The following is a 27,223-nucleotide window of genomic DNA, read 5'->3' on the forward strand; positions in this document are numbered from 1 at the left end:
AAATGTGTGGAGTTTCAATATAAAAAGAAGCCCCACGCATCGCACAGGAAAATGATTATCATTTATAAATATGTAGAATGCTGGAAGTTGTAAACAATTCTGGGCTGGGCCTTAACCCCTTAGTGCCGACCGTACGCACATGCGTCCTCGGCTTTAAGGGGTTATACCGCCCCTTTCCCGCCACCTTCTGCCGCTCTTTCCGGGCCTACCGTCCCACCAGGAGACCCGATCCACGATCCGGCACTTCCGCTGGCTAGACTGTGACTAGAACGAAGCAACAGCTTTGTTCCAGTCTATGTAAAAACACGGACGCGATGACACTTCCGGTTTCCTTGGCTGTCAATAGCATTGTTTTAAAAAATAAATAAAAATACAGTATTCAGAATTGCAGTTTTTGGCGATCTGAATACTTTAAAGTGCAAAGGCGGGATTTTAGACCCTGATCACTCCATAAAGACTACCTGTCACCACCTATTAGTCACAAGGGATGTTTTCATGTGACCAGTGTTAATTTTGCCAGCAAATTTCGATTTAGTCTTGGTCTTGGAGCTAAAATGGCATTTTAGTTTTGGTCCCATTTTAGTCTTCTGCAATTTTATTTAGTGGACTAAATCTCCAGTACATTTTAGTAGAACAAAATCTAATGGCTGTAGTTAACCACTTCAGCCTTGGACCATTTGGCAGGCTAATGACCAGAGCACTTTTTGCGATTCGGCACTGGGTCGGTTTTAACTGACAATTGTGCGGTCGTGCGACTTGGCTCCCAAACCAAATTGATGTCTTTTTTTTTTTCCCCACAAATGGTTTTCTTTTGGTGCTAGTTGATCACCTCTGCGGTTTTTAATTTGTTTGCGCTAGAAAACAAAAATAGAGCGACAATTTTGAAAACAAGGCAATATTTTTTTACTTTTGCTATAATAAATATCCCCAAAAAATCTCTGAATTTTTTTTTTTCCTCCGTTTAGGCTGATACGTATTCTACATATTTTTGGTTAAAAAAAAATCGCAATAAGGATAGTTTTTATGGCATTTTTATTAAAAAAAAAGTACTAGTAATGGCGGCGATCAGGGATTTTTATCATGACTGCGACATTATAGAGGACACATCGGACACTTTTGCCGCTATTTTGGGACCATTCACATTTATACAGCGACCAGTGCTATAAAAATGCACTGGTTACTGTGTAAATGTAACTGGCAGTGAAGGGGTTAACCACTAGGGGGCTAGGAAGGTGTTGAGTGTGTCCTAGGGAGTGATTCTGTTAGGGGGCGTGGCTACGAGTGACACGTCACTGATCACTGCTTCCGATGAGAGGGAGCAGACGGTCAGTGACATGTCACTAGGCAGAAGGGGGAGATGCCAGTGTAAAACACAGCATCTCCCCGTTCTGCCTAGTGACATGTCACTTATCATCTGCTCCCTCCCATCGGAGGGCTCCGCACTGGAGGGCTTTGTTTGAATGGTTACTAAAATATTAACACATTATGGCACAACCCTGCAAAAGGCTCATTTAAAGAAGTTGTTTTTTCCAGGGTTTGCTACCACTTTAAAGCGGTTTACTACTACATTTTATGGAAACTATATTCTATACTATTGGGGATTTAGTGCTATATATCTTATTTGGGTTATCTACAACTACAAAAAACAAATACTAAATTTTTATGCATTTTTTTAAAAAAATTTTACTGGAGACACAACAGACCTGCCTGGGTATAAGGTGTGTTATTCCTAAGTCTGCCTGAACCTTTTATGGACTGTAAACCTATACACTTTTTTTTTTTTTTTAAACTCTCGGTGCACCAAAGCTTGTTGGGGTGTTTTTTTTTTTCCCTCCGATATTACAGATTTGGAATGCAATAATGCCTTATCTTTTTTTTTTCTTCTAGCTGATTGAGGAGGACCGTAAAAGGGCAGAGCAAGAGGGCATGGCTGTGACCACTCCAAGGAAAGTCAAAATTCCAGATGGCGAGCCAGACAAAGCACGGAAAGAAAAGGAGAATTTCTCAATAACACTAGATGTATCTCCTGGGGTGAGAACCTTTTCCTGCATCTTGATATACTTATAAGTCCTGTGAAAATATCAATGAGCACATCTGTGCACCCGATTACCACGAGTGTTACTGTGAGGAGAACTGGGTATTGGGGACATTGACTTCCATCTGAGGCTCAATATCTGTGTTTGCTGAATGCTTCCTTGGCATAAAACTCCTCGACTTAATGTTGTAACCACGAGAGGAAATCGCTGCATTGTGCCATACTATATAACTGTGTGTGCCAAAAGTGAGATATGGTAATCTAAAGAAAAAGCTTCAGGTGAAACTAATCACTAGTCACTTCACTGATGTGGAGTAGACATACAGATGTCAATATATAGATACAGCTCTCCCATCAATCCATAGAGTAATGTGCTTGTGATTTATTACAAATCCCTGTGTAACCATAAAGCCTCCCTACACAGGAGATACAAGTAATTCCTCACAGCTGCATGAGTCTTGTATGTATAAATCATGAAAAAAATGATATATGTATGTAGGTAAATCAAAAATATATACATGTTAAAAATAAAGTTCATGTAAACATTTTGAAGAAAAAACAGTCCAGTAAATCGTGCAATATTACGGTACAGAAAGTTCCAAATTGACTTGTGCTCGCTGTAACAAAGGTGTAGTTGGCATAAAGAGTATACAGGCAGCTTGAATCCTGGTAGCTCTTGTGGCTGGTCCTCTGGACCAGGTTGCCTCCAGCCTCTCTGTAACCTCTTTGATGTCCTATAATTACTGGATGCTAGGCAGTTCCTAGTGTGCTCCTGTATGGGCCCGAAAGTGTATCCTCATAAGGAAGAGATGAGGGCTCCCATAGTGTAGTATCAAAGCTTCAATTTATTTAAAAACAATCTTTCATACAAGGTTGGCATTGTCTTCCCAAATAAACACTCAAAAATAGGGTATACGAGTGGTAGTAAGCCGGGATTAGCAGCATGCGCTCCAACTAACTCTCGTACCCGGAAGTAACTGCGTGCGTAGCTCCGCCTTGCGTGTACGTGTTTCGTCATTGACGTCGTCTGAGGCGTTGCCATCTTACTGCACCCAACGTCTAATATGGAGAGCGGCCATGCAAGTTCCTCTCATCCCTAATTGCAGGGGGCGTGATTTGCATGAAATGGATGATCGCGAAATAGAGATGTACGCAAGTTAAAAAGACAAATCAACGTGATATGGTATACCATCACCATCTACAATGGACCCCTACCAAATTATAATAGACAATACTACACTGCATTACCGCTCTCCCATAATACAACTGCCAACAGATCAGGCACTATACATATGAGATCGATATTTGCAAAATTGAGAGTGTCCTAACTAATATTCTAAACAATGTTGTGATATATCTTTATAATGATATACCCTAATTTGCTAGTGGTTTTAACGAGCTAAAAATCTATATATGACTGAACAGTAAGTTAATGATATTAAACCTATACCTTTTCGTTCATAGAACCTAACAAAGCTCCCTCTAGTGGTGGGAGTGATACCTTTGCTCCATGTTCGTATCTGCAACAACCTAACTATGAAAGGCTTGCCACCCAGATACTACACAGTAAAACGAATATGTATCAGAGTTAAGCTGAAAGGGAAAATAACTAGCATATACCTCAAAAGACATTTTGGTAAGATGTATACAAGTATAGATACGGCAACCCTAATGAGAAAATCCCTATTTTACAGGGGAAGAGGTGAAATGAAAACTTAAATAAATAAAAGAAGGGGGGGCTAGGCACTCAAAAAAAACATCAGGCCCCAGTGGTGTCTATAATACTAATAGACCATCCACTTGACGGGCAGATTATTGCACGCCAGAATATCGATTGTAAAGGTGTATTGCATCCCACTTGACTATTCTAGTTGACATGCCTACCCAAGGAGCTGGCACATAATGCCATTCAATAATCCAGAAGGCCACCATTAATCGGGGGCGTACCTCACTGGGTGAGAAAAAAAATCATAGGTCATCCCCACTAGGCAATACCAGGTCCAAACCATGGACCATTTTAAACGCAGTGTGCTCCTGGATGTGTATCTCTCATAGTTTGGGGTACCCTGTTCCAAAATGGATATGGAACAATCTTCTAATCTCCCCTTATGGGTCCCCATAGAAGATGTATATGTGTAGTACTGCCCCCCCCCCCTATAAATGATAAAAAAAACTATTTATGGGTTAGCTATGAAACAGTTTAGATAAATATCCATGTTGAGGCCCCTAGGGGCGAGGGACTCTGTCTCATTCTGTGAGATTATAACACAACAATAAAAACAAAAAAGAGAACAGACTGCTGCACACCCTTAAGAGTTAACTACAAAAATATTTTATTAGAATAAATATCAAAAAAAGACACATGTATGTCAGGTATAAATACACAGGTCCCCTAGAATGTGGTGGAGCTACCCAGAAATAGTCCCCCCGGATACCCACTCAAAAAACGGCATATACCAGTAACTAATACTCGATCATCCAAAAGGAGACCAGAGTCTACAAACAACGCCCCCACCCTCCACACAACACACAGACACCCCCCCCCCCCCCACAAAGAAGCACACAGGAGCCCCAACTGTTGGCAATAATTCCTGATAGTTCCCACAAATAGCAGTGGTTCCCTGTAAATCACAGGTGAATAAATCCACTAGCTAGATGGTGGAATACCACATGAATGAATACCTAGGCTCGCACGCAGAAGCGAACACATACCTCAGTAGCGCCCGCATATGTAAACGGTATTCAAACCACACACATGAGGTATCGCCGCGATCGTTGGAGCGAGAGCAATAATTCTAGCCCTAGACTTCTTCTGTAACTCAAAACATGCAACCTGTAGAATTTTTTTTTAAACGTCGCCTATGGAGGTTTTAAAGGGTAAAAGTTTGACTGCATTCCGCGAGCGGACGCAATTTTGAAGCGTGACATGTTGGGTATCAATTTACTCGGCGTAACATTATCTTTCACAATATAAAAAAAAAATTGGGATAACTTTACTGTTGTCTTATTTTTTAATTTTAAAAAAAGTGTATTCTTGTAAGACTTGAAGAGAGGGGGGGGGGGTGAAAGAATGGACTTTATAGGCACTTGTATATGAAAATACGAAAATTTAATAGTACATAGAAAATAAATACAAATAAAGAAGAATTAAGTTAAAATTTTAACTTAATTCTTCTTTATTTGTATTTATTTTCTATGTACTATTAAATTTTCATATTTTCATATACAAGTGCCTATAAAGTCCATTCTTTCACCCCCCCCTCTCTTCAATATAATTAGGATGTGGCACTATATTATTTAAGGATGCTTGATTGCCATCCAAGGGCAAACGCAATCAGTTTTTCAAAATATTCTTGTAAGACCGCTGCGCAAATACGGTGTGACAGAAAGTATTGCAATGATCGCCATTTTATTCTCTAGGGTGTTAGAATAAAAAAATATATATAATGTTATATATATATATATATATATATATATATATATATATATATATATATATATATATATATATAATGGCGGGGGAGGTGGGGGCGCACGGAGACGCAGGATCCTGTGCCTCCGTGCGCCCCCACCTCGCGATCGCGGCGGTGGCAGTAATGCAAGGCTTTCTCCCTGGTGTTGAGAAAGCCTCTTGAGGAGGGAGGGGGCGAGCAGGAGTGTCGGGACGCCCATTAACACACAGCTCCTTTCTTTATCTGCAAAGTAGAGTGTCCTGACTTGCCTGCTCGCCCCCTCCCTCCTCAAGAGGCTTTCTCCACACCAGGGAGAAAGCCTTGCATTACTGAGTGTAGTTACAGACAGAAGAACAGGAAGTGAGGATTTCTCAGAAGAAATAAGGACATTTAAAAGCAAAATTGAAGGATGAGGTAAGTGAAGGAGGACTGCACTAAGGTAAAGGAAGCTATTTAGGGAAATAATTTTTTTACCTTTACAACCCCATTAACCAATACAAAAAAACCTGGGTAAAAAATCACCTTGGTGAAAAGTCAAAGAGACAACGTTGTTGCTTGGCACTTCAGCATTTATTCATTTCAATGGCCAGAATAAATAACATTTCTGGCCAATGAAGTAAATTCCCAAACTCCAAATGCTGCTAAACTCGCCTAAAATGATTTGAAAAAATGCAGCTTGGGCGGGTTTGTAATGCTCATTTTCTCCTGTCAGGAGAAACTTTGTTTACAATAAACCAGTATGCATGAAGCCAAAGGATGTAAATGTCTAAAATAACTTGTTGGGCTAAGCACCTTGCCAAAGTTAAGATGGTTTGGTATTTAGAAATATAGCAATGCACCTTTTGGTATTGATTTAGCATGCTTGCTTTTTTCCCATATTACAGGAGAAAAGAACTGTAAGTGATAGTAAATCCCCTCGAGGCTCACACACCCCTACTCGTACCGAAACCTCTCCAAAAAGCCCCACTCAAAGGACAAGTGGCCGAACAGGAGCTCGCGCAGGAGGGCGGAGCCCACATTTTGACAGACCAGGAGATCCTTTAAAAATAGATGGTGACTACACCCACACACCTGAAAGGCCAGCAAGAGGTAGGAGGAGCCAAGGTGCAGAAGGGCCAAGGGGAAGTCCATGGGTAGCTAAAGAAGGCCCTCCAGTAGACAAGTGGGCGGCGATTCCTAGAGGTGGAGGAGGCGCACCCAGAGGAAGAGGTGAAGGCACACCTGGAAGAGGTGAAGGAGGAAGAGGGGAAGGCACAGCTGGAAGAGGTGAAGGAGGAAGAGGTGAAGGCACACCTGGAAGAGGTGAAGGAGGAAGAGGTGAAGGCACACCTGGAAGAGGTGAAGGAGGAAGAGGTGAAGGCACACCTGGAAGAGGTGAAGGAGGAAGAGGTGAAGGCACACCTGGAAGAGGTGAAGGCACACCTGGAAGAGGTGAAGGAGGAAGAGGTGAAGGCACACCTGGAAGAGGTGAAGGCACACCTGGAAGAGGTGGTGGTCATGGTGGAAACCTAGAGGGAACTGACAGAAAGGTCAAGGTATACCTATTATTTTGTCATGTATTGTTTAGCTTTTAAACTAAATAGATTTTGTTCATTGATTTTTTTTTTTTTTTTTTTTTTTTTACCAGGAATGGGAGGAAAAAAGAAAGCAGAATATAGAAAAGATGAACGAGGAGATGGAAAAAATTGCAGAGTATGAAAGAAGCCAAAGGGTGTGTATTTACTTGAATTACCCTCTGATCTATTGCATCACCTAAGGAACAGGGCTCTCTGTATGATCTGTCAGCTCTGCCTATTTCATGTTATAATGTTACTTTGGAACCCTTGAAAGGCATAGTCTACCCTTAAGAAAAATTAAACGCACCCATGTTAAAAAAATTAAATAAAAGTCCCTCTGCAGCGGTGGCAGTTGAGACTTGTGTCCGTTACATTCACAGACATGAAACAAGGTCACAAAGATGGACTAAGCCATTCGGTCTGAACATGGCCTAAGAGCTTTTACAAGTTGACGACCTAGAACCTTAATTACTCAGGACAAAAGATTCTGGTGGCCAGCAGTACCCAGTGTTTCTTAGTGAGAATATTTACAACCTTGCGAGAGGAAATCCGTTGTCACCAGACTCAAAGTCCCGTCCCTTGGCCCGACTCCTATGATGCGTATAACACCGGTCCAATGGCGGGACGTAACTGCTAGGAGGTGGGACTGGGCATGACTGCTCTGTCTATTTCCGCGGTGCTCATTACCCTACTTCCCCTCTGAGGCAGCAGTTCGGCGTATAACATGCACCCACAGTTTTCTCCTGATTTTAATGGGGAAAAAAGTACGTGTTATACACCGATTAAATACAATAATTACCGTTATTTCGGAAATTGTATATTTCTCTTCCGTTCATGGACGGACCCAGCAGCAATTGACCTTAGGGTAATATCCTCCCTTTTAGGAGATTGACTAGGCAGAAAAACATGTTAAGTGTTAAACACTCCACACAGCATAGTACCTCCCAGGGGGCGGTTCCCCCGGGTACATCCCCCATTCTCTGTTCTGCAGCCTCAGTTTTTTTTCTGCCTAGCAAGGAGATGACATGGCTCCTCTGGGCCCATGTGCTCTGGAGATTTGTGTTTTTGCGATTTTTTTTTTTTTTTTTTTTTTTCTTCATGCATTTTCGGATCCTGAGATCTACAATCGACTGCCAACTGGGTGACAGGCTGGATACCCGATCCTTGTAGTTCCCCCCCCCCCCCAAGTTCGGCCATCGAGCGTGTGCCGGCCTTTAGCTACGCGCTGGGCCGTCCACGACATGCCCTGTTGCTCCAGGGGTGGCCGGTGAGCTATACGCTTCAGGGCACACATATGACCGGGCTCTATGTCCGTGTCACAGTGTGCCGGGACAACAGCCATGCCGTAACCGCGCGGATGTTGGTTCTGTCCAGGATGCCTCCAGCCAGTGGTCGCAGGACGGGTAAGTAGCAGTTCCCTCGCTTTGGCAGGGTGGCGCGGCTGGTGTATTCCTGGGGAGGTCGATTGGGGGTCCGCCCTGCTTTCCTCTCTCCCTCCTTTCCCCACGTTTTGGGTGGTCGGCCGTGAGGTGGGGGGTCCGTCTGGGGGGTGCTGTTTGGTTTTTTGCTGCCGTGTGTGTGTGTGGGAGGGAGGGCCTGCCCGGGGGTCCCGATCATTTGCTGGTGTGATTAGTGTTATTTTTCTGCGCTATCGCGGCCGCCATTTTGCCGGTGCTGGGCGTCTTTAAAAGTGATCGGCGGCCATTTTCTTGTAGCTCGCATGCTGATTTTGGATGGGGTTTTTGCCTCTAGTGGCTAGAAAATCAGCGCGAATGACTTCAGCACACTTCCTGAGGGACGGCACAGCACGTACAGCGCTCTGGGGCAGGCAGCAGCAGTACAGCCTGGTCGGGTGGTGAGTCCTCTGGGGGGGTCCCCTGTTCTCTGCTGCGGCCGCGAGGGTGGCCTGTGGGTCTTGCCTTGCAGTACAAGGGCGGCTATTGGGTGGGTCAGCATGGCGTCCGAACCGGATGCTTCTCCCCCAGAAATGCCTGAATTAACCCTTAGTGCCCCTGTTCCTGCGGCCTCTGTGGATGCTATGACGGCAGTCCTTGAGGCGTTTGTTGCCAGGATTGAAGCAGCGCGTGGCCAGAAGGGGGGTAAAAAGCGCCCCCTCCTTCTTCTGGGGATGCCTCTGACACGGAATCGGGCCCTGCTACTGCTTCCGACCCTGGTTCTGGGGTGTCGGGATGCAGGCCTAGTCCACACGGACAGTGAGGATGACTCTGCTTCAGGGTCGGCGCATGATAGAGCGCTAGTGGGAGCTCTTATAACTGCGGTGCGGGATACTCAAAAAATTGAGGATTTGGCGGAGACATCAGAGATGTCGGCCCCTTTCGGGTTCCGCAAGCCGGCCCGCACTGCTAAAGTGTTTCCTTGTGTTCCTTATCTGGAAAAAATTATACAAGGAATGGCATCGGCCGCAAAAAGTTTTTCTGTTCCGAAATGCTTTGCGGTCCGTTACCCTTTTGAGGAGGACTTCCTGAAAAAGTGGACCCCCTGTGTCCAGGCTGAACAAGGCGACCACGTTGCCTGTGGAAGGGGCTCCCGCTTTCAAGGACCCCGCAGATAGGAGAGCTGAGGCTGTGGCCCGTTCCATGTTCACAGTGGTGGGGTCGGCGGTGAGACCGGTCTTGGTCGGGGCTCTAGTGTCAGACACTTGCCGAACGGGCAAAGTTGTTGCTTCAGGAGTTGGAGGAGCATGGTGCACCTCCGGACTGTGTGGCGCTGGCCGACCAGTTGGTGCAGGGCCTAAAATTTGTCTGAGTCGGCCCTGGATACGCTTCCCTTGCTCTCCAGGGCCTCGGCCTACGCGGTGGTGTTTTGCGCCGCTTTGTCTGGCTGAAGTGTTGGTCTGCAGACCAGTCTTCAAAGAAGGGGAAAGAGACCGCCGCTCCAGATGAGTGCACCTCGGTGGTGAGTATGGACTCCAGTGGGGGCAGGCAATGCACGAAGCATAAATAGAAGCAAAAAGGTATGGACAGCCGCACTCCGATAAATGTAAAAAACAATAAAAGCCTTTAATCCCGTAAAAAAACACTGCACAAACAGAGAAAGAGCAAACGGTGGGATGATATAGCTGACGCGTTTCACTTTGTTATACAATGCTTGGTTCCGCAAGCCCAACAAGCCTGCGGAAAAGCCTGTCCATTGGACAGTGGTTACGACAGATGCCAGTCTCTCTGGTTGGGGGGGTGTCTGGGGTGTTCAGTCAGCCCAGGGGCACTAAACTCGTGAAGAGTCCCGTCTGCCAATCAATGTCCTGGAACTCCGGGCGATTAGGCTGTGTCTCTCCAAGTGGTCTCTGAGACTGCAGGGCCGCCCAGTCAGGATCCATTCGGACAACGCCACGGCTGTGGCGTGTGTCAATCATCAAGGGGGCACACGTAGCTCGGCTGCAGCGGCGGAAGTCGCTCACATCCTCCGGTGGGCCGAAAAGAACGTTCCTGCTCTTTCGGCCGTGTATATTCTGGGGGGTACAGAACTGGCAGGCCGACTACCTAAGTCGCCAAACGCTAGACCAAGGAGACTGGTCACTACACCCGGATGTTTTTCAGCGTCTGTGTCTGAAATACGGGTGTACCTGTCTGCTACGGCTCCGTTTCGGAGGTCGGATTCACTGTTCGTGTCGGTGACTGGTCCTAAGAAGGGTCTGGCGGTCTCGTCAGCCACCATTTCTAGGTGGATCAGGCAGGTCGTGCTTCATGCCTATGCCCTAAAGGGGCGGGCGCCCCCCTTCCCGGTTACGGCGCATTCGACCAGGGCAATTGGTGCCTCTTGGGCTTTCCGCCATCAAGCGTCTGTTTTACAGGTGTGTAAGGCAGCGACCTGGTTGTCAGTCCACACCTTCTCAAAGTTTTACAAGGTGGATGTGAGTGCATCTTCAGATGCCTCCTTTGGCCGCAAGATTTTGCAGGCGAGTGTTTTAAGGTTGACGTTCCTCCGTTGAGGAACTCTGGTTTGTTTGGGATGAAGTTGGTTTGCTGTGTTTTCCCACTCCCCTCGATTTTTTGACACTGCTTGGGGACGTCCCTAAGGTCAATTGCTGCTGTGTCCGTCCATGAACGGAAGAGAAAATAGGATTTTTGTACTTGCTGTAAAATTAATTTCTCTGAGTTCATGGACGGACACAGCACCCACCCCTCCTTTGTTTGTACTGCTTGTTTACGAACTGAGGCTGCAGAACAGAGAATGGGCGATGTACCCGGGGGAACCACCCCCTGGGAGGTACTATGCTGTGTGGAGTGTTTAACACTTAACATTCTGTTTTTCTGCCTAGTCAAGCTCCTAAAAGGGAGGATAATACCCTAAGGTCAATTGCTACTGTGTCCGTCCATGAACTCAGAAAATCGGTTTTTACGGTGAGTACAAAAATCCTATTTTTGTCTTAAATTGTTATACCTCTGGCAGCATACATATAAATATTTATATTGAAGTTTACTTATAGCATATGTCTACACCCTAAGAGCCGGTTCACACTGGGGCGACTCGTCAGGCGACTCAGCCGCCTGACAAGTCGCGTCCCATTCTATGCAATAGAACCGTTCAAATAGGAGCGACGCAAGTTGCTCCGACTTAGAAAAAGGTTCCTGTACGACAAGAATTAGTATGCGAAGCCCTTGGAATTAACTGGAGTAATTTTGACATAAAATCTGATCTAGTCCTCTAAGTCACAACAACAGACAAACACAATGTGCTTAAAGGGGAGTTCCACCCACAATTTCACTTTTTAAATATAAATATCCCTGTAATACACAAGCTTAATGTATTCTAGTAAAGTTAGTCTGTAAACTAAGGTCCGTTTTGTTAGGTTGTTATCGAATTTAGATAGTTTATAATCTAGAAATAGACCGTGGCCATCTTAAGTGTGGGCATCATGAAGCCAGACTGTATGACTTCCTGGATTTCAGCTTTGCATATCTCGCACATGCTCAGTGCACAAGCAATGTAATAGGTTTCAGTCAGGTTTGCAAGGACTACTGGGAAACATGATGCCTATCCCAGAAACCTTTGCAAATAGCCTAGGCAAATAAGGAGGAGGAAGTAATGAAGGACTACAAAATAAAGGTATTTACAAGCAACAAATTAAATAAAAATTGTCCATTCTGAACACTATGAGATTGGAGTATGCAGCACAGACAAACATAAAAAAATGGGTGGAAATCCACTTTAAGCTGATAATGCACAAACGATTCTAACTTCTTGTGTGTTTATTGAACACACACACTAAAAATGTACAGTGCCAGATGAAAAAGTAAATGAACCCATAGACCTATTGCATCAATAAAGGCTAATTGACAAGTCAGTAGTTTACACAACAATCTCCTGTAGTCCCCATATGTATTTTCTGTGGGGTAGGGTGGCAAGACGAAAGAGTTTTCTTACTAAGAATATCTTCCAAGCATGGCTACATTTTGCAAAAACCTACATCAAGTCTGCCAAAAGCATGTGGGGAAATGTGTTCTGGTCTGATGAGTCTACGAATGAACTAATTGACCATGATTCCAAAAAGTATGTTTAGTATAAAAACCAACACTGTACATCACACAAAAAAAACACCATGCTGACATGAAGCATGATGGTGACAGCATTATGCTTTGGGACTGTTTTTCTTCAACTGGGACTTGTTCTTTAGTCAAGGTTGGAGGGACTTATGAACAGTTTCAAATTCTTCAGTCCTCTGCAAAGCACAACATACCACCAAATCAACAAAGGTACCATTAGAAGATCACAATTTTGGAATGGCCCAGACCTGAATCCAATTTAAAAATATGTGGGGTGATCTGAAGAGGGCTGTGCTCAGGAGATGACATTGCAGTCAAACAGATTTCAAGCACTTTGCAAGGAAGAGTGGGCAAGATATACAGTGCCTTGAAAAAGTATTCATATCCCTTGAAATGTTCCACATTTTTCATGTTACAACCAGAAACGTAAATGTATTTTATGTGATAGACCAACACAAAGTGGAACATAATTGTGAAGTGGAAGGAAAATGATAAATCGTTTTAATTTTTTTTTATTACAAATATGTCAAAAGTGTGGGGTGCATTTGTATTAACCCCCCCCCCCCACCCCCCGAGTCAATACTTTGTAGAACCGCCTTTCGCTGCAATTAGTTGAAAGTCTTTTTGGATATATCTCTACCAACTTTGCACATCTAGAGTGACATTTTTGACCATTCTTTTTTGCAAAATGGCTCAAGCTTTGTCAGATTTGATGGACAGCAATTTTCAAGTCTTTGCACAGATTCTCAATTGGATTTAAGTCTGGACTTTGGGCCTTTCTAGCACATAAATATGCTTTAATCTTCCATTGTAGCTCCGGCTGTATGTTTAGGGTTGTTATCCTGCTAGGTGAGCCTTCGGCCCAGTCTCAAGTCTTTTGTAGACTCTAAAAGGTTTTCTTCTAAGATTGCTCTATATTTGGGCCCCATCCATCTTCCCTGTCTCTGCTGAAGAAAAGCATCCCCACAACATGATGCTGCCACCACCATGTTTCGTGGTGGGGATGGTGTGTTCAGGGTGATGTGCAATGTCAGTTTTCTGCCACACATAGCGTTTTGCTTTTAAGGCCAAAAAGTACAATTTTGATCTCATCTGAACAGAGGTTTGCTGTGTCCCCTACATGGTTTTTCGCCAAATACAAACGGGAAATGGCTTTCTTTCAACAATGGCTTTCTTCTTGTCACACTTCCATAAAGGCCAGATTTGTGGAGTGCACCACTAATAGTTGTCCTGTGGACAGATTCTCCCACCTGAGCTGTGGATCTCTGCAGCTCCTCCAGAGTTACCATGGGCCTCTTGGCGGCTTCTCTGATTAATGCTCTCCTTGCTCGGCCTGTCAGTTTAGGTGGACGGCCATGTCTTGGTAGGTTGTCATATATGTCCATTTTCAGGTGATGGATTGAACAGTACTCTGTGAGATTTTCAAAGCTTGGGATTCGTTTTTTTTATAACCTGATTGTGCTTTAAACTTCTCCACAACTTTATCCCTGACCCATCTTTTGTGTTCCTTGGCCTTCACGATGCTGCTTGTTCACTAAGGTTCTAATCAACCTCTGAGCGCTTCACCGAACAGCTGTATTTATACTGAGATTAAATTGCACTCGGGTGGACTATATTTACTAATTGGGTGACTTCTGAAGGCAATTGGTTTTACTAGATTTTAGTTGGCGGCATCGGAGTAAATGGGGGCTAAATACAAATGCACGCCACACTTTTCACATATTTGTAAAAAAAAAATGGTAAACCATTTATCATTTTCCTTCCACTTCACAATTATGTGCCACTTTGTGTTGGTCAACCACATAAAATAGATTTATGTTTTTGGTTGTAACGTGACAAAATGTGGAAAATTTCAAGGGGTATGAATACTTTTTCAAGGCACTGTACAATGCTGATAGACTATGCGAAAAGACTGAATGCTGTCATAAAAATCAAAATGCTTCAAGAAAGTATTTCCCCTTGTAAAGATTTCAGTTTGTTTTTAATTAAGTTGCACAGATTGTTGTTCATATTAAGTGGGGAAAATAAATCTGCAGTGATTTATCTTGGTCTTTTTTTATTTTTTACTTATATAGTTATTGCTTCTATTATAAAGTACCTGCTCACAAAAAAACAACCTCAAAGGGAACATTACAAGGTTACCATACATTTCATATTTTATGTGTGTTTTTTAACTCCTATATACCCAAAAAACGTTTGTCTGATTAATTATTCTGTTTTAAGAGTCTCTTTCTTTTTTTTTTTTTTTTTTTTGTTCTACCCCATTACTAGTTGGGTAAAAATATATATCACAGGCATTAATATAATGCTGACAATTTATGTAGTGTTTTACATACTGCACATTCCCATCAATTCCTGCCCTCAAGAAGCTTACAATTCAAGGTCTCCATCTCCCATACTACTAGATACCTACAAGCATATCTTTGGAGTGTGTGAAGAAACTTGAGTACCCAAAGGAAACCAACACAAGCACAGAGAGAACATGCAGCTTTTTTTAAATTCTCAGCAGGTTTACTTTTTTTTTTTTTTATATTTCATCTAGGATGGAGTAAGAGATATAAATCCAATACGCAACTTTCTCGATGACCCTAGAAGGACAGGTCCTATTGTAGAGGTCGACAGAAAGGAGGGCAGCCGCAGGCACATCAGAAACTGGGGAGGCCCTGATTTCGAGAAGGTGAAAACTGGTATGGACCGGGAGAAGGAAAGCCATGTAAGTAGCTGAGGTTATTAGTTGCTGCCAGGAGTTTTCTTTTGCTTGAGTATCTAAAAGTCTTCCTAAAATGCATGCTTGATATACATTTTGTGTAGTATGGGGGATGTGCAGAACCTAGCTCCTGCCGAAATTACTGGGCAAGCGATGTAAACTGCTGATATAGTATAGAGCTGTAGAAAGTCTTTCAAGCATTGCATGTACCTGTAGGTAAAGCTAAGCTTTTTTAGAGGCAAATATGTAAATGTTTTAAGAAGTGGTGCTTAACAGGTACCCCCCCCCCCCCCCCCACACGAGAGGTACCAAATCTGGCAGCGGAGGGAGGGGGGTTGCAAAAACGGTTAAGCGGAGCTTCCTATTTTGGGTGGAACCCTGCTTTAAAACTACATGATGGCTTTTGTGTGTGCTAAAGGAAATCTGTTATGAAAGAAACACGGAGGCTACTATTCCTGACCTGTCCTGAAAACACTAGTTGCTTGGCTGTCTAAAAGTATTAGTTGCCCAGAAATTTAACTTTTTTTTTTTTTTTCCTTTCAGTTTTGAATGACTATTGTAAATGACAACCATTGTCTTCAGTACAAAAAGTGAAGGGATATCCCAAATTTCCCAAGGCATCTTTCAGGACAGCACCTTGAGAGATGGTGACTCCACCCTCAGCCTCAGGAAACGCCTTCTTCCAAATCTTTAAAGGGAGGCTCCTCCCCAGAACACCTCAGTTTTTGTGTTTCCTCCGGCCTGGAGGGAACATCTTCTGTGGGGGAGTCAGTATCTCAGGTGTGCCTGGGAGACGGCTTCCCTCCTTACCTTTTCAACGGTGAGACAGTCCGTCCTCCCGTGCTACCCGATCGGCTACGGTAGCTCTTGGGCTCCTTTTTCTGGCGTGGTCGCGCGCGTTCTGTTGCCATTTTGGCGTAGCCAGATGCAGCAGGTTGCCGGGTCAGCGCAAGCGTCATTTCCGGCACGACCGCAGGGGGAATAGGCAGGACGAAGGCTGGGTGCAGCCGGCGCTATAGGAGTCTGGAAACGCTGTGTGAGCCACAGTGAAGCGCTGTGATCTGCAATGGTGGACGCAGAGGTTCCAGCGGTGGGGACAGGCACCAGCAAGACCCTGGTAGGAGGCAGCAGTGTAAGTCTGTTCTCTTTCCTACCTGTAACTTTTTTTTCTTTCCGGTCTCCTTTTATTTTTTCAAACCCCCCCCCCCTAGTGACAAGGGGCCTGTCTGGGCACTGGATTGGGCACATTTTCTTTCCTAGTGCACCTAGGTGGGGGGTCCACCTGCAGGGACCAGGGTCTCATCAAGGTTCCCCTGCTTTCTTTATTCTCCCCAGGCCAAGACTTCTGATACAAAAAAGAAGTGTCCTTCATGTAGGACTAAGATGGGCAAGAATTGGAAGAAGGCTCTGCATTTCTTCTTTAGTTCGGGAGGAATTGACCTCTGTACGGGAAGAGTTGATTGCCTCAGTAAAGAACTTTTTGCCACGATTCAAACTTTTCGTGACTCATTAGTTTCCCCTACCATGTCCCAGGCCTCCACTTCTCAGTCCTCTCAGGACTCTGCGGCTCTACCGGCTATTGATCCCTTAGCTGAAGAGCTGGGGAAGGTCACTACCATGTTCCTTCTAGCGAGGATTCAGAGGAGTTGGGGGAGGAGACGGCAGTATCCCCTTCAAAATTGTAATTATCCCTGGAGGAGGTGGATGATTTACTTAGAGCCATTTACGTTACCTTAGGCCTAAGTGAGGAAAGAAAGCACTTAAGTTTACATGACCGCATGTATGCAGGTCTAGGCGAACCCAAGGGGCGGACTTTTCCGGTCCACTCGGTCATTTCTGACTCCATAATAAAAGAATGGCAGGATCCAGAAAAAAAAGCCTTTTTTTCTCAAAAGCTCATAAAAGGCGCTTTCCTTTTGAGGAAGATCCCTCGGCAGTGTGGAATAAGGTCCCCAAGCTGGATGCGGCTTTTTCTCAAGTGTCTTTTGAAGACATGGGTGTTCTAAAGGACCCTATGGACAAATGCATGGATCTTCTTCTCAAAAGGTCATGGCAGTCGATCATGAATAATTTAAAACCTGCTATGGCCACAATGTGTATAGCCAGAAATTTAGAGTTTTGGACTAACCAGTTAAAATCTCATATTGTGGCGGACTCGCCTAAACAGGAAATTTTAGACTCTTTTGCCCCTTCATCCTCTGCAGTTGCTTATATAGCAGATGCTTCAGCCAAAGCAATTAAGATGTTGGCTAGGTCCGCAGCCTTGACTAATACTGCAAGAAGAACATTGTGGTTAAAGACCTGGCCAAGTGATGCAGCTTCAAAAAATAAACTTTGCGGGATTCCTTTTTCGGGGGACCTTCTTTTTGGGCCTGAACTAGAAGGCATCGTAGACAGGACAGCTGACAGGAAAAAGTATTTCCCAGTTAAAAAGAAAAAACAACCCTCAAGACGTTTTTTTTTTTTTTTCCGACCTCAAAGGGCTCAAGAAAAAGACAACAAACCCCAAGGAGGTAGGAGGAATTGGGCTGCACAGAAGGCTAAGGGAAACGGGGGAATCCTTTTCCATCCTCCTACGCAAGCCGAGAAATCCCAATGACTCAGCCGTGCAGGTAGGCGGAAGGCTACCAAGATTCCTTCCGCAGTGGTCAGCGGTAACATCCAATCAGAATATCCTGACCACTCTGGCCCAAGGTTATGTCATAGAGTTCTTGGAGACCTCACCAGAGAGGTTTTTGGTAACGAATGCTCCAAAAGACCCAGAAAAATCCCTGGCCATGAAGTCCTCTTTGAGAGGCGGATTTCTTGAGCTGTCAACAAATATTCCTGGGAGTATGGGCTCTACGTTCCGACCTTTTTTTCTGCCCATATGCCAAAGATGGTGTACCCCGGACATGGATCTATTGGCATCCATGTTAAACTGAAAGTTGGACAACTTTCTGTCAAAGACAAGAGATCCGCTTGTGTACGGGGATGCATTCATGACCCTGTGGGATCAGTTTTCACTGATTTGTGCGCCCCCCCCCCCCCTTCAGCTGCTACTGCGGGTTCTTCGCAGAATCAAAGAGGATTGGAAGCCGGTAATTCTAGTAGCCCCGGCAGGGCCCAGAAGATCCTGGTATGCAGAGATCGTAAGGATGACAGTTGGGAGTTCATGGACTCTTCCATATCGTCCGGATCTGCTATCGCAAGGGCCGGTGTTTCATCCTGCCTTACCATCGCTAAATTTTTGCGGTTTGGCTATTGAAGCCCACATACCCAAGGAAGCCGGCTTCCAGGACCATTTATTATAGGTTCTGGAGGACCTATATTTCTTGGTGTCAGACCAAAAGATAGCATCCTTGGAAGTATGTCATGGGTAGAATTCTTGCCTTCCTTCAGTTGGGGGTAGAAATGAAACTGGCCTTGAGTACAATCAAGGGTCAGATTTCGGCCTTGTCTGTGTTTTGTTTTGTGTTTTCCCCAAAGGCCGCTTGCTCGCATTCCTTGGTTCTGGCTTTTAAAGGGGGGATAATGCGTATAGCTCCGCCAATCGGAGAAACCCTTGTGCCCATGGGATTTGAATCTTGTTCTGTCAGTTATACAAAGACAGCATGCACGATATTTCCTTGGTCCTTCTGACAAGGAAATTTAGTCTTCTTAGTTGCTGTACTTTCTGCAAGAAGGGTATCAGAATTGGCAGCTTTCTCTTGTAAAGAGCCATACCTAGTTGTTCATAGGGAAAGGGTGGTGCTGCGCCCGCACCCAACCTTTTTTGCCTAAGATAGTGTCAGGTTTTTATCTGATCCATAGGAAAGTTCCACCATTTCAAGTTAAGGCACACTCTACCAGGGCAGTCGGTTCTTCTTGGGCAGTGCATCACCAGGCTTCTATGACTCAGATTTGCAAAGCCGCAACTTGGTCATCAGTGCATACGTTCACAAAATTCTATCGGGTGGATGTAAGATGGCAAGAGGATGCCACCTTTGGGCGCAGTATGCTGCAGGCAGCAGTATAAATCCTCACGTCTGATGGCGGCCTGCTTTTATTTGTCTCCCTCCCCTTAGAGGGCATTGCTTTGGGACATCCCACATAGTAATTACTATGACTGCTCTGTGTCCTGTGATGTACGATAAAGAAATGTAGGATTTTTATAACGGCTTACCTGTAAAACCATTTTCTTGGAGTACATCATGGGACACAGAGGTCCCTCCCCTCTTGTTGGGATATAGGTATACTGCTTGGCTACAAAAACTGAGGTACTCCCTGTATGGGAGGGGTTATATAGCGGGGACTTCCTGTTTTTAAGTGTAGCAGTGCCCATTCAGCTATAGGTGGCTTATAACCCACATAGTAACTACTTTGGCTGCTCTGTGTCCCGTGATGTACTCTAAGAAAAGTATTTTACAGGTACATCTTTTTTTATGGGTACACCCTTTCTAGTGACAACTGTTTGATAGGAGTTTCGGTCTGTTTTTTATGTAGGTTTTCCTCCTACTTTCTGGTGTCTTTGGGACAGGAAGTGAACAGAACTTTTCCCAAGGAGCTCCAAAGTTATTCTGACCACCAGAGTCCCACCCACCAGTTATCTCCCACCAGAACAAGAGGCAAGAGCAGAGAGATGACCTTACCAGTGTGCTCCAGAGAATGGGGGTGGGAAGGTGACTTTCCTGTGCTGCTAAAAGTATATGTGAACTGTTACTTTGCAAAACAACCCATTCAGTTTAAAAAAAATAAGAAATTAAAGGCAAAGTGTGTGCATTTTTATTTTTTATAAGTGATCACATAACCTCTGTTCTCAGCTGCCTAAGGCGTTCAGAGAGCTGGGGGGAGGAGAAACAGCAGCACACTGGTCTTCCCAGTGAATGGTTGTGCAGGTGGGACCATGTCAGGACAAGTCTGATCATTGGAAGAGAGCAGGCTGAGTTCTCGGCACCACTAGACAACGGACCATGGTGTGCTATTATGCCTAGTGTGGTCAGTTTTTGATAGGAAAGCAGCGGGACTAGCAGGATCACAAGGGATTTCACACAAGGGAAGCAATACAAAGAGAACTGAATACTTATTCATACAAGTACATGGTACAGTAGACACTTGTCTAGAATATGAAATGTTAGGTTTACATATTCTTTAAATACAGCAAAAAATGGGTCACTGGGCTGGCTGTTGTGTGTGTCTAGAAAGATGAGTCCTTTCTGCAGGTTATACTGTTCAGCTTTAAAGGGGGTTGTTAAAGGTTTGTGTTTTTTCACCTTAATGCATCCTTTGCATTAAGGTGAAAAAACACCTGGCAATGAAGGCCGCCGCCCCCCCCCCCCCTCCCCCCGGTTTTTACTTACCTGGGCCCATTCACCTGATGTGCGCGTCCCCGGCTTCCTTTTCTCCGCAGAGTCTGGCCGTTGATCGGATAGATTGATAGCAGCGACGCCATTGGCTCACGCTGCTGTCAATTGCATCCAATGGCGGGGCCGAGTGATGCAGTCGGCGGCTGTATCATGGAAGCACGCCCGCAATGCTAACCCCCATGGGAGAGAGCTTCCCATGAAGGGGGGTTAGCTCTTGCGGGGAGCAGCTGAGGCAGCCGCTGAGGGACCCCAGAAGACGAGGATGGGGGCCACTTTGTGCAAAACAAACTGCACAGAGGAGGTAAGTATAACATGTTTGTTAAAAAAAAAAAAAAAACAAACACAAAAAACAAAGCCATACAACCACTTTAAGTACAAAAGTTAGGCTTTGTTATAGGACCCTGTAGCTAACAATTATTTTCTTTTCAAAAGGTGAGAAGACCCCAAGGAAGAAATCAAATGGATATGACCTTGTCAATGACAGGCAGAGAGAGGGCAGAATATATGCGCTGGAAGCAAGAGCGGGAACGGATCGATCAAGAGAGACTGGAACGACATCGAAAGCCTACCGGCCAGTGGAAGAGAGAGTGGGATGCAGAGAAAACGGACACTATGTATGACGCAGGACTAACGATTGTTTTGAATTTGGTTTTTGAATGAATCTTAAATCTGTGTCCCTAGATTGGTAGTATCTTATGACACGACATCCAAAAATTAGGACTAAACCAACATTTTCTATGTACCTCTATATACAGTAAGACATAAACATCAAATATCTAAAATCTCAATTTTTACACCAGACTTCATCTAAAACTCATATTAAAGTTAACTTTAATTTTTTTTATTTTTTATTTTTTTTAGCCTTGCAGCTTTAGTGACCTAACTTACCTGTAATAAAGCATTTCCCACGTCATACAGGCAGTTGTATCCAGTACAAGAATTCCCCATCCTCTTCCTGTGTCTGAATTTATGGCACACAGGGAATTAATAGCTTTCAGTCTAAAAAATAAATGTTCTTGATGGTGACCTACCCCCTATTCCCTCCTCATCCACTGAAGTGTTTACTGCTTTCACTTGCTATAACACAATCTGTGAATGAATCAGATTCTCCCCCCCCCCCATTCACTGATTAGTATTACAGGCAGTGGAAGCAAGAAAAGCACTTTTTTTTTCAATGAATGAAATGGGAGGAATCGCCCTGTTACCATTTGGGAATTTTTTTCTATTGAATTTAGCCTGGAGACCCAAAGCTATTAACTGCCTGCATGCTGGAAGTTTAGGGACAAAAGGTAGACAGGGAAGCCCTGCAATGAAACTTTCTACAGGATCCAGTAGCCTGCAAGATGTAGGACATACTTCAGTACAGGCAAGCTAGGTCCAGCTGTATGAATGAAAGTCATTTTTGGCTAAACTTCTTCAGTACATAAAATGAACACTCCCAGAAAGATGTAATGGTGTTTAAATACTACAATGATACCAGCAGAATATGTAGGATCCCTTAAGTCTACCCTTTACCATCCACTGAGTAGCATATACATTCTGACTTTGTCTTTTCAGAATGCACAGGTAATTTATAGTGGAATGGCGGCAGTATTTTGTTATGATTCGCAGAACCTGGTCTACTTCTTCAGTAACCTTTCACTAGTTCTGACTTTATATTTTGCTTGGCAGGTTTAAAGAAGGATCCACCCCTCCTATAGAGGAGGACGAACCAATGGGCAGAAGAGGCAAGTATCATTTTCTGTTAACCTTTCTGTTTTGACTAGAGGGGTAAAAGGTTAGAACCTGTAAGTTTTTATTGACAAGAACAGGAAAGGGCGTTAAGAGCCCATTCACACAGGGACGAATTTGGATCCGACTTCTAGTCGCGCTGCATGAGAAAATCAATGTAAGTGAATGGAGTCGTCTTCATGCACACTACTGAAGTCGCTCCGACTTCAGAAAAGGTTCCTGTACTACTTCAATCCGACTTCTAGGCAACTTGTACCCATTGATTTCAATGGAAGTCGCCTCAGAAGTCGGATCACTGTCTTAAAGGGTCACTAAAGGCAGAATTTTTTATTAAATAACAAACATGTTATACTTACCTCCACTGTGCAGCTCGTTTTGCACAGAGTGTCCCCTAACCCTGTCTTCTGGGGTCCCTCGGCGGCTGTCTCGGCTCCTCCTCGCAAAAGCTTTCTACCTTTATGCGAGCGAGCATGGTGGAAAGCTTTTGCGAGCTTGCTCCCGTGATGCAGCAACGGGCATAGCCGCCGACTGTATCACTCGGCCCGGCGCGGCGCGTCATCCGCTGTGATTGACAGCAGCGCCAGCCAATGGCTGCGCTGCTATCAATACGTCCAGCCTAGCCAATCAACGACCAGGCTGGGAACCGAAGACCATCACATGGACGCGCACGGGGCTTTCGAGGGGTCAGGTAAGTAAAACGGGGGTTCGGGGGGAGGGGCGGTACCATCGGATGTTTTTTCACCTTAATGCATAGGATGAATTAAGGTGAAAAAACGTTTACCTTTACAACCCCTTTAACAGAAGCAACAATACAGGAAGAGAACATACATTTCTCGGGCAAACCCCTCCCTCCCACAGAGATGATTGTTTGATTGGCCACTGTATTTGTCTATTAGTAAATGTATTTGTCTATTAAGACAGTAGAATTGTGCATAGTTTTTGCATGTATGGAAAATCACATGCTATTCATAGTAATTACTGTTGCATTGTATATTTTGTAGTGATGGATACAGCAGCATCTTATGAAGTTCACCAAGAAACTTTTAGATACACCTCTTATTAAAAGTGGTTGTAAAGGCTGAAGGTTTTTAGCCTTCAGTTATTCTATGCATTTAGGTAAAAAAAAAAAAAAAAAACTTAAGTGTGCAGCAGCCCCTCTATGCTTACCTAAGCCCGATCTTGATCTAGCAATGTGCATGAGAGCATGCACATTGGCTGTGATGCAGGGGCCAATGGCTCCTGCTGCTGCCAATCACTGCCAGTGATAATGAAGCAGCAGGGGCCAATGGCTCCTGCTGCTGCCAATCACTGCCAGTGATAATGAAGCAGGGGCGTGGCTGAGCCCCGCTATGTGTCTTATGGACATAGAGAGTGGGGCTGGGAAGCGAGCAGGCAGGTGTGACCTTATAGCAAGCAGCTTGCTATGGGGGACTCGAGAGAGGCACAGAGTTCCAGTGGGAGACTCGAGAAGAGGACGATCAGGGCTGCTCTGTGTAAAATCATTGCACAGTGCAGGTAAGTTATGACATGTTTGTTTTATTTAAAAAAAAAAAAAAATTTGCTTTTACAAATGCTTAAAATCTGGGTTACATTTTAATTTGTTTTTTCTATTTAGAGACTTGGCATATTTTATACAATGAACATATAAAATAATAGATTTTAAAGCATGAGGGGTGTGTGTGTGTCTGTGTCTTGCAATGAGCATTAATTATTTTACGATTATCACAGTGACTTGTTTAATGTTCAGTTTTTTTATTTTTTTACAGACCAAGGAAAGAAAGGTGCTCCGAAGCCCCCTACTATGGCAGAGTTTCTTCCCAGGAACTTACAAAGCTCAGGACAAAAGAGAGATCAGAATAGAGGCCGAGGGAGGAACAAACCATACAGGTGTGTGTTGGGGGAAGGCCATACCATTTTTATTTGAAACCCAAAGGCCCAAAAACATTTAAAGAAGAATTCCAGGCATGATATATATATATATATATATATATATATATATATATATATATATATATATATATATATATATATATATATATATATATATATATATATATATATATATATATATATATATATATATATATATATATATATATATACACATATACATATACATACACACACACACATACACTATTCCCGGCAAGCTGGAAATCGGTGAAGTAGACGCCACTACTCCAGTGATCTTCACTTGCTTCCGGGTCATGTGCTGAGGGCCCAGCCTGATGCATTGTGAATACAGGAGGATGGGTGCCATTCAGAGATTGCTTTTCATTTTCTGATTCGATACAGAGTATTCTCTTATTGGATAAGGCAGGTGGTGACATCATGCTTTCCACCTTGTCCAGTCAGAAAATGCTGAGCAGCCATCCTCCTGTATCAACAATGCATCAGGTCGGCTGCACAGCACAGGACCTTGGATGCAAGTGCAGATCGCTGGGGGTAACGATGTCTACTTCAGTGATTTTTTTTTTTTTCCAGTTCCGGGGCATCAGCCAGATATGATTTATACACATTTACATTGGTCCAAGCTGGAGCACAGTTGATCACACTTGCAATGCTCATTTGCAAATAAATACATGCACTTCTTTTTTTCTACAAATAAATATGTGCATTTATTTATTTCCAAAAGGTGAGCTTACCCTTTAAATGCTTGAGGAAAAATGAGAAAAAGTGACTTATGCATTGTTCCAGCGGGGTTTCCCCCCCATCAGCTGCATAAGTAGGTAGTGTCATGCATGAAGAGGTTACATCTTCCGGCAGGGGTCAGTGGATGAAGCCACAGCGTATGCAGAGGACAAAGAATACTTTGTTACATCTAGTTACGAAGTCTGACCTACCGCCCCTGCCCCCTCTCTGTGCAGCAACGTTGACAACAGCTTGGAAGGAAATCAGTCTATTGTAATTGCAAGTTGTCTTGGGTAAGAGCCCTTTCCTGCGACAAGAGGAATGCAGAGAGACAGGAGGCTGACACCCCCACCCTCTGTATTCCTCTTGCCTCAGGAAGGTGCTCGGTTACTGTGGATCCATCTTTTTTTCAAGCTGCTGACAGATTTGCCTTTTTTTTTTTTAGGCACTTGTTTTTAGGGCTGCAACTAACGATTGTTTTCATAATCGATTAGTTGGCAGTCTCTTGTTTCGATTAATCAGTTAATAACCTTAAAAAAAAGTAATTTTGCTGCGATTTGCATTTTTTTTTTGGGCCAATTTGTTGTTGGGTAGATAAAAAAAACACAAATTGCCGCAAAAACGTATTGCATGCTTTTCTGCAGCTTCTCCATTTGAAGTATATTGAACCAAAAAAACAAAATAGCACAGGTGTGCATTAAAAAAAGTCCTTGCCCTTTACAAATATGCAGCAGCTGAAAAAATCATGGATGTGAACGTGTCCCATAGGAAACCATGTAAATGAACTGTAGTGTGTTTCTGCAAAAAAACAGAGGTGTGGTGACCCAGGATGTTTAGTAACATACAGTAGGTGCACATTTTGTGTCAATCTCGCTCCCTTTCTCGGCGAGATTGAGCACCTACGAGCCCCATCGCGGGAGCCAGCGCCGAGCTGGCTTGCCGCGATGGAGACAGAGCCGTCATAGAAGCGACGGGAGATCCGACTTGGATTCCCGCCAATTCTACACGTGTGCGGCGTTTGTTATGAATCCTGAGGGAGAAGTCCCCGCCAGATTTTAAATAAAAATTCGCCATGGGTTCCCCCCTCAGGAGCATACCGGGCCCTTAGGTCTGTTATGGGTTGTAAGGAGAGCCCCCCCTACACCGAAAAAACAGCGTAGGGGGTCCCCCTACAATCCATACCAGTCCCGTATCCAAAGCACGCTACCCGGCCGGCCAGGAAAGGAGTGGGGACGAGCGAGCGCCCCCCCCCCCCTCCTGAGCCGTACCAGGCTGCATGCCCTCAACATGGGGGGGTTGGGTGCTCTGGGGAAGGGGGGCACACAGCGGGGCCCCCCCACCCCAGAGCACCCTGTCCCCATGTTGATGAGGACAGGGCCCCTTCCCGACAACCCTGGCCGCTGGTTGTCGGGGTATGCGGGCGGGAGGCTTATCGGAATCTGGGAGCCCCCTTTAATAAGGGGGCCCCCAGATACCGGCCCCCCACCCTAAGTGAATGGATATGGGGTACATCGTACCCCTACCCATTCACCTGGAGGAAAAAAGTCGGATCTCCCGTCGCTTCTATGACGCGCACGTTGGAATGTGCTGTCACTATTCCAGTGAGTGCGAGATGTCGGCGAGATCTCGGCACCATGTCGCCGAGAATCAGCGCGATGCTGTCGTGCTAAAAACACTATCACAAACACCTACTGTAATGGGGTAAAAAAAAAGCAAATAATCGCTACTGTAAGGGGTACATTTTTTTTTTTTTACTGTGGTACAGTGAAAGTAATATTTACAGTAGCGATTTGCTCTTTTTGTACTATAAAGGGGTATTTTTTTTTTTTTAACCCCTTTAGGTTACTGGTCGATTAATTGATTATGAAAATGGTAATCGATTATGAAATTAATCGATTTGTCAATTAATCGATTAGTTGTTTTACTAAAATGCTGCTTGCAATCAAACAAGAGGATAACCCAGGGCAGGATTGGGAGGGGCCACATTGTTCAATGCAGGAATAGTCACTGCCCCTTGTGCAAATGAACAAGTATACTGACATGCATATGTGGAGGTGTGGAAAGCCTATTGCCTCAGCCGTGCAACCAGCAGATATGAATTTAGAGGTCATATAGAAGGTCATATAGAATCCAAAATATGCCTACACAGCAGCTAAGAACCTTCTGGAAAAATACACAAGTTGCATGTTCTATAGATTTTCTACAAAGTCTGTTACAAGGTTATGTTGTAGAATAGTGCTAGTCTACTCTAGAGCGTGGATTACATGCCTGATCTTTTTTCAT

The 27,223-nt window shown here is 44.3% G+C and overlaps 1 protein-coding gene across 9 annotated transcripts in view; it reads left to right on the top strand.

Annotated features, from left to right (window-relative positions):
• CCDC9 (coiled-coil domain containing 9) overlaps positions 1-27,223 on the top strand; it is a 95,406-nt gene that overhangs the window by 6,708 nt on the left and 61,475 nt on the right. For 3 of the 9 annotated variants that reach the window (XM_040323545.1, XM_040323546.1, XM_040323553.1), the window contains exons 4-10: positions 1,888-2,031; positions 6,372-7,022; positions 7,115-7,198; positions 15,090-15,260; positions 21,011-21,192; positions 22,250-22,305; positions 24,076-24,196. In XM_040323545.1, coding sequence (XP_040179479.1) covers positions 1,888-2,031; positions 6,372-7,022; positions 7,115-7,198; positions 15,090-15,260; positions 21,011-21,192; positions 22,250-22,305; positions 24,076-24,196 — 1,409 coding nt within the window. The remainder of the gene's footprint in view (positions 1-1,887; positions 2,032-6,371; positions 7,023-7,114; positions 7,199-15,089; positions 15,261-21,010; positions 21,193-22,249; positions 22,306-24,075; positions 24,197-27,223) is intronic. The other 6 variants (XM_040323548.1, XM_040323550.1, XM_040323552.1 and 3 more) reach the window with 6 other exon arrangements.

The sequence above is a fragment of the Rana temporaria genome, chromosome 9, assembly GCF_905171775.1.
Source record: "Rana temporaria chromosome 9, aRanTem1.1, whole genome shotgun sequence".
Lineage (NCBI taxonomy): Eukaryota > Metazoa > Chordata > Amphibia > Anura > Ranidae > Rana > Rana temporaria.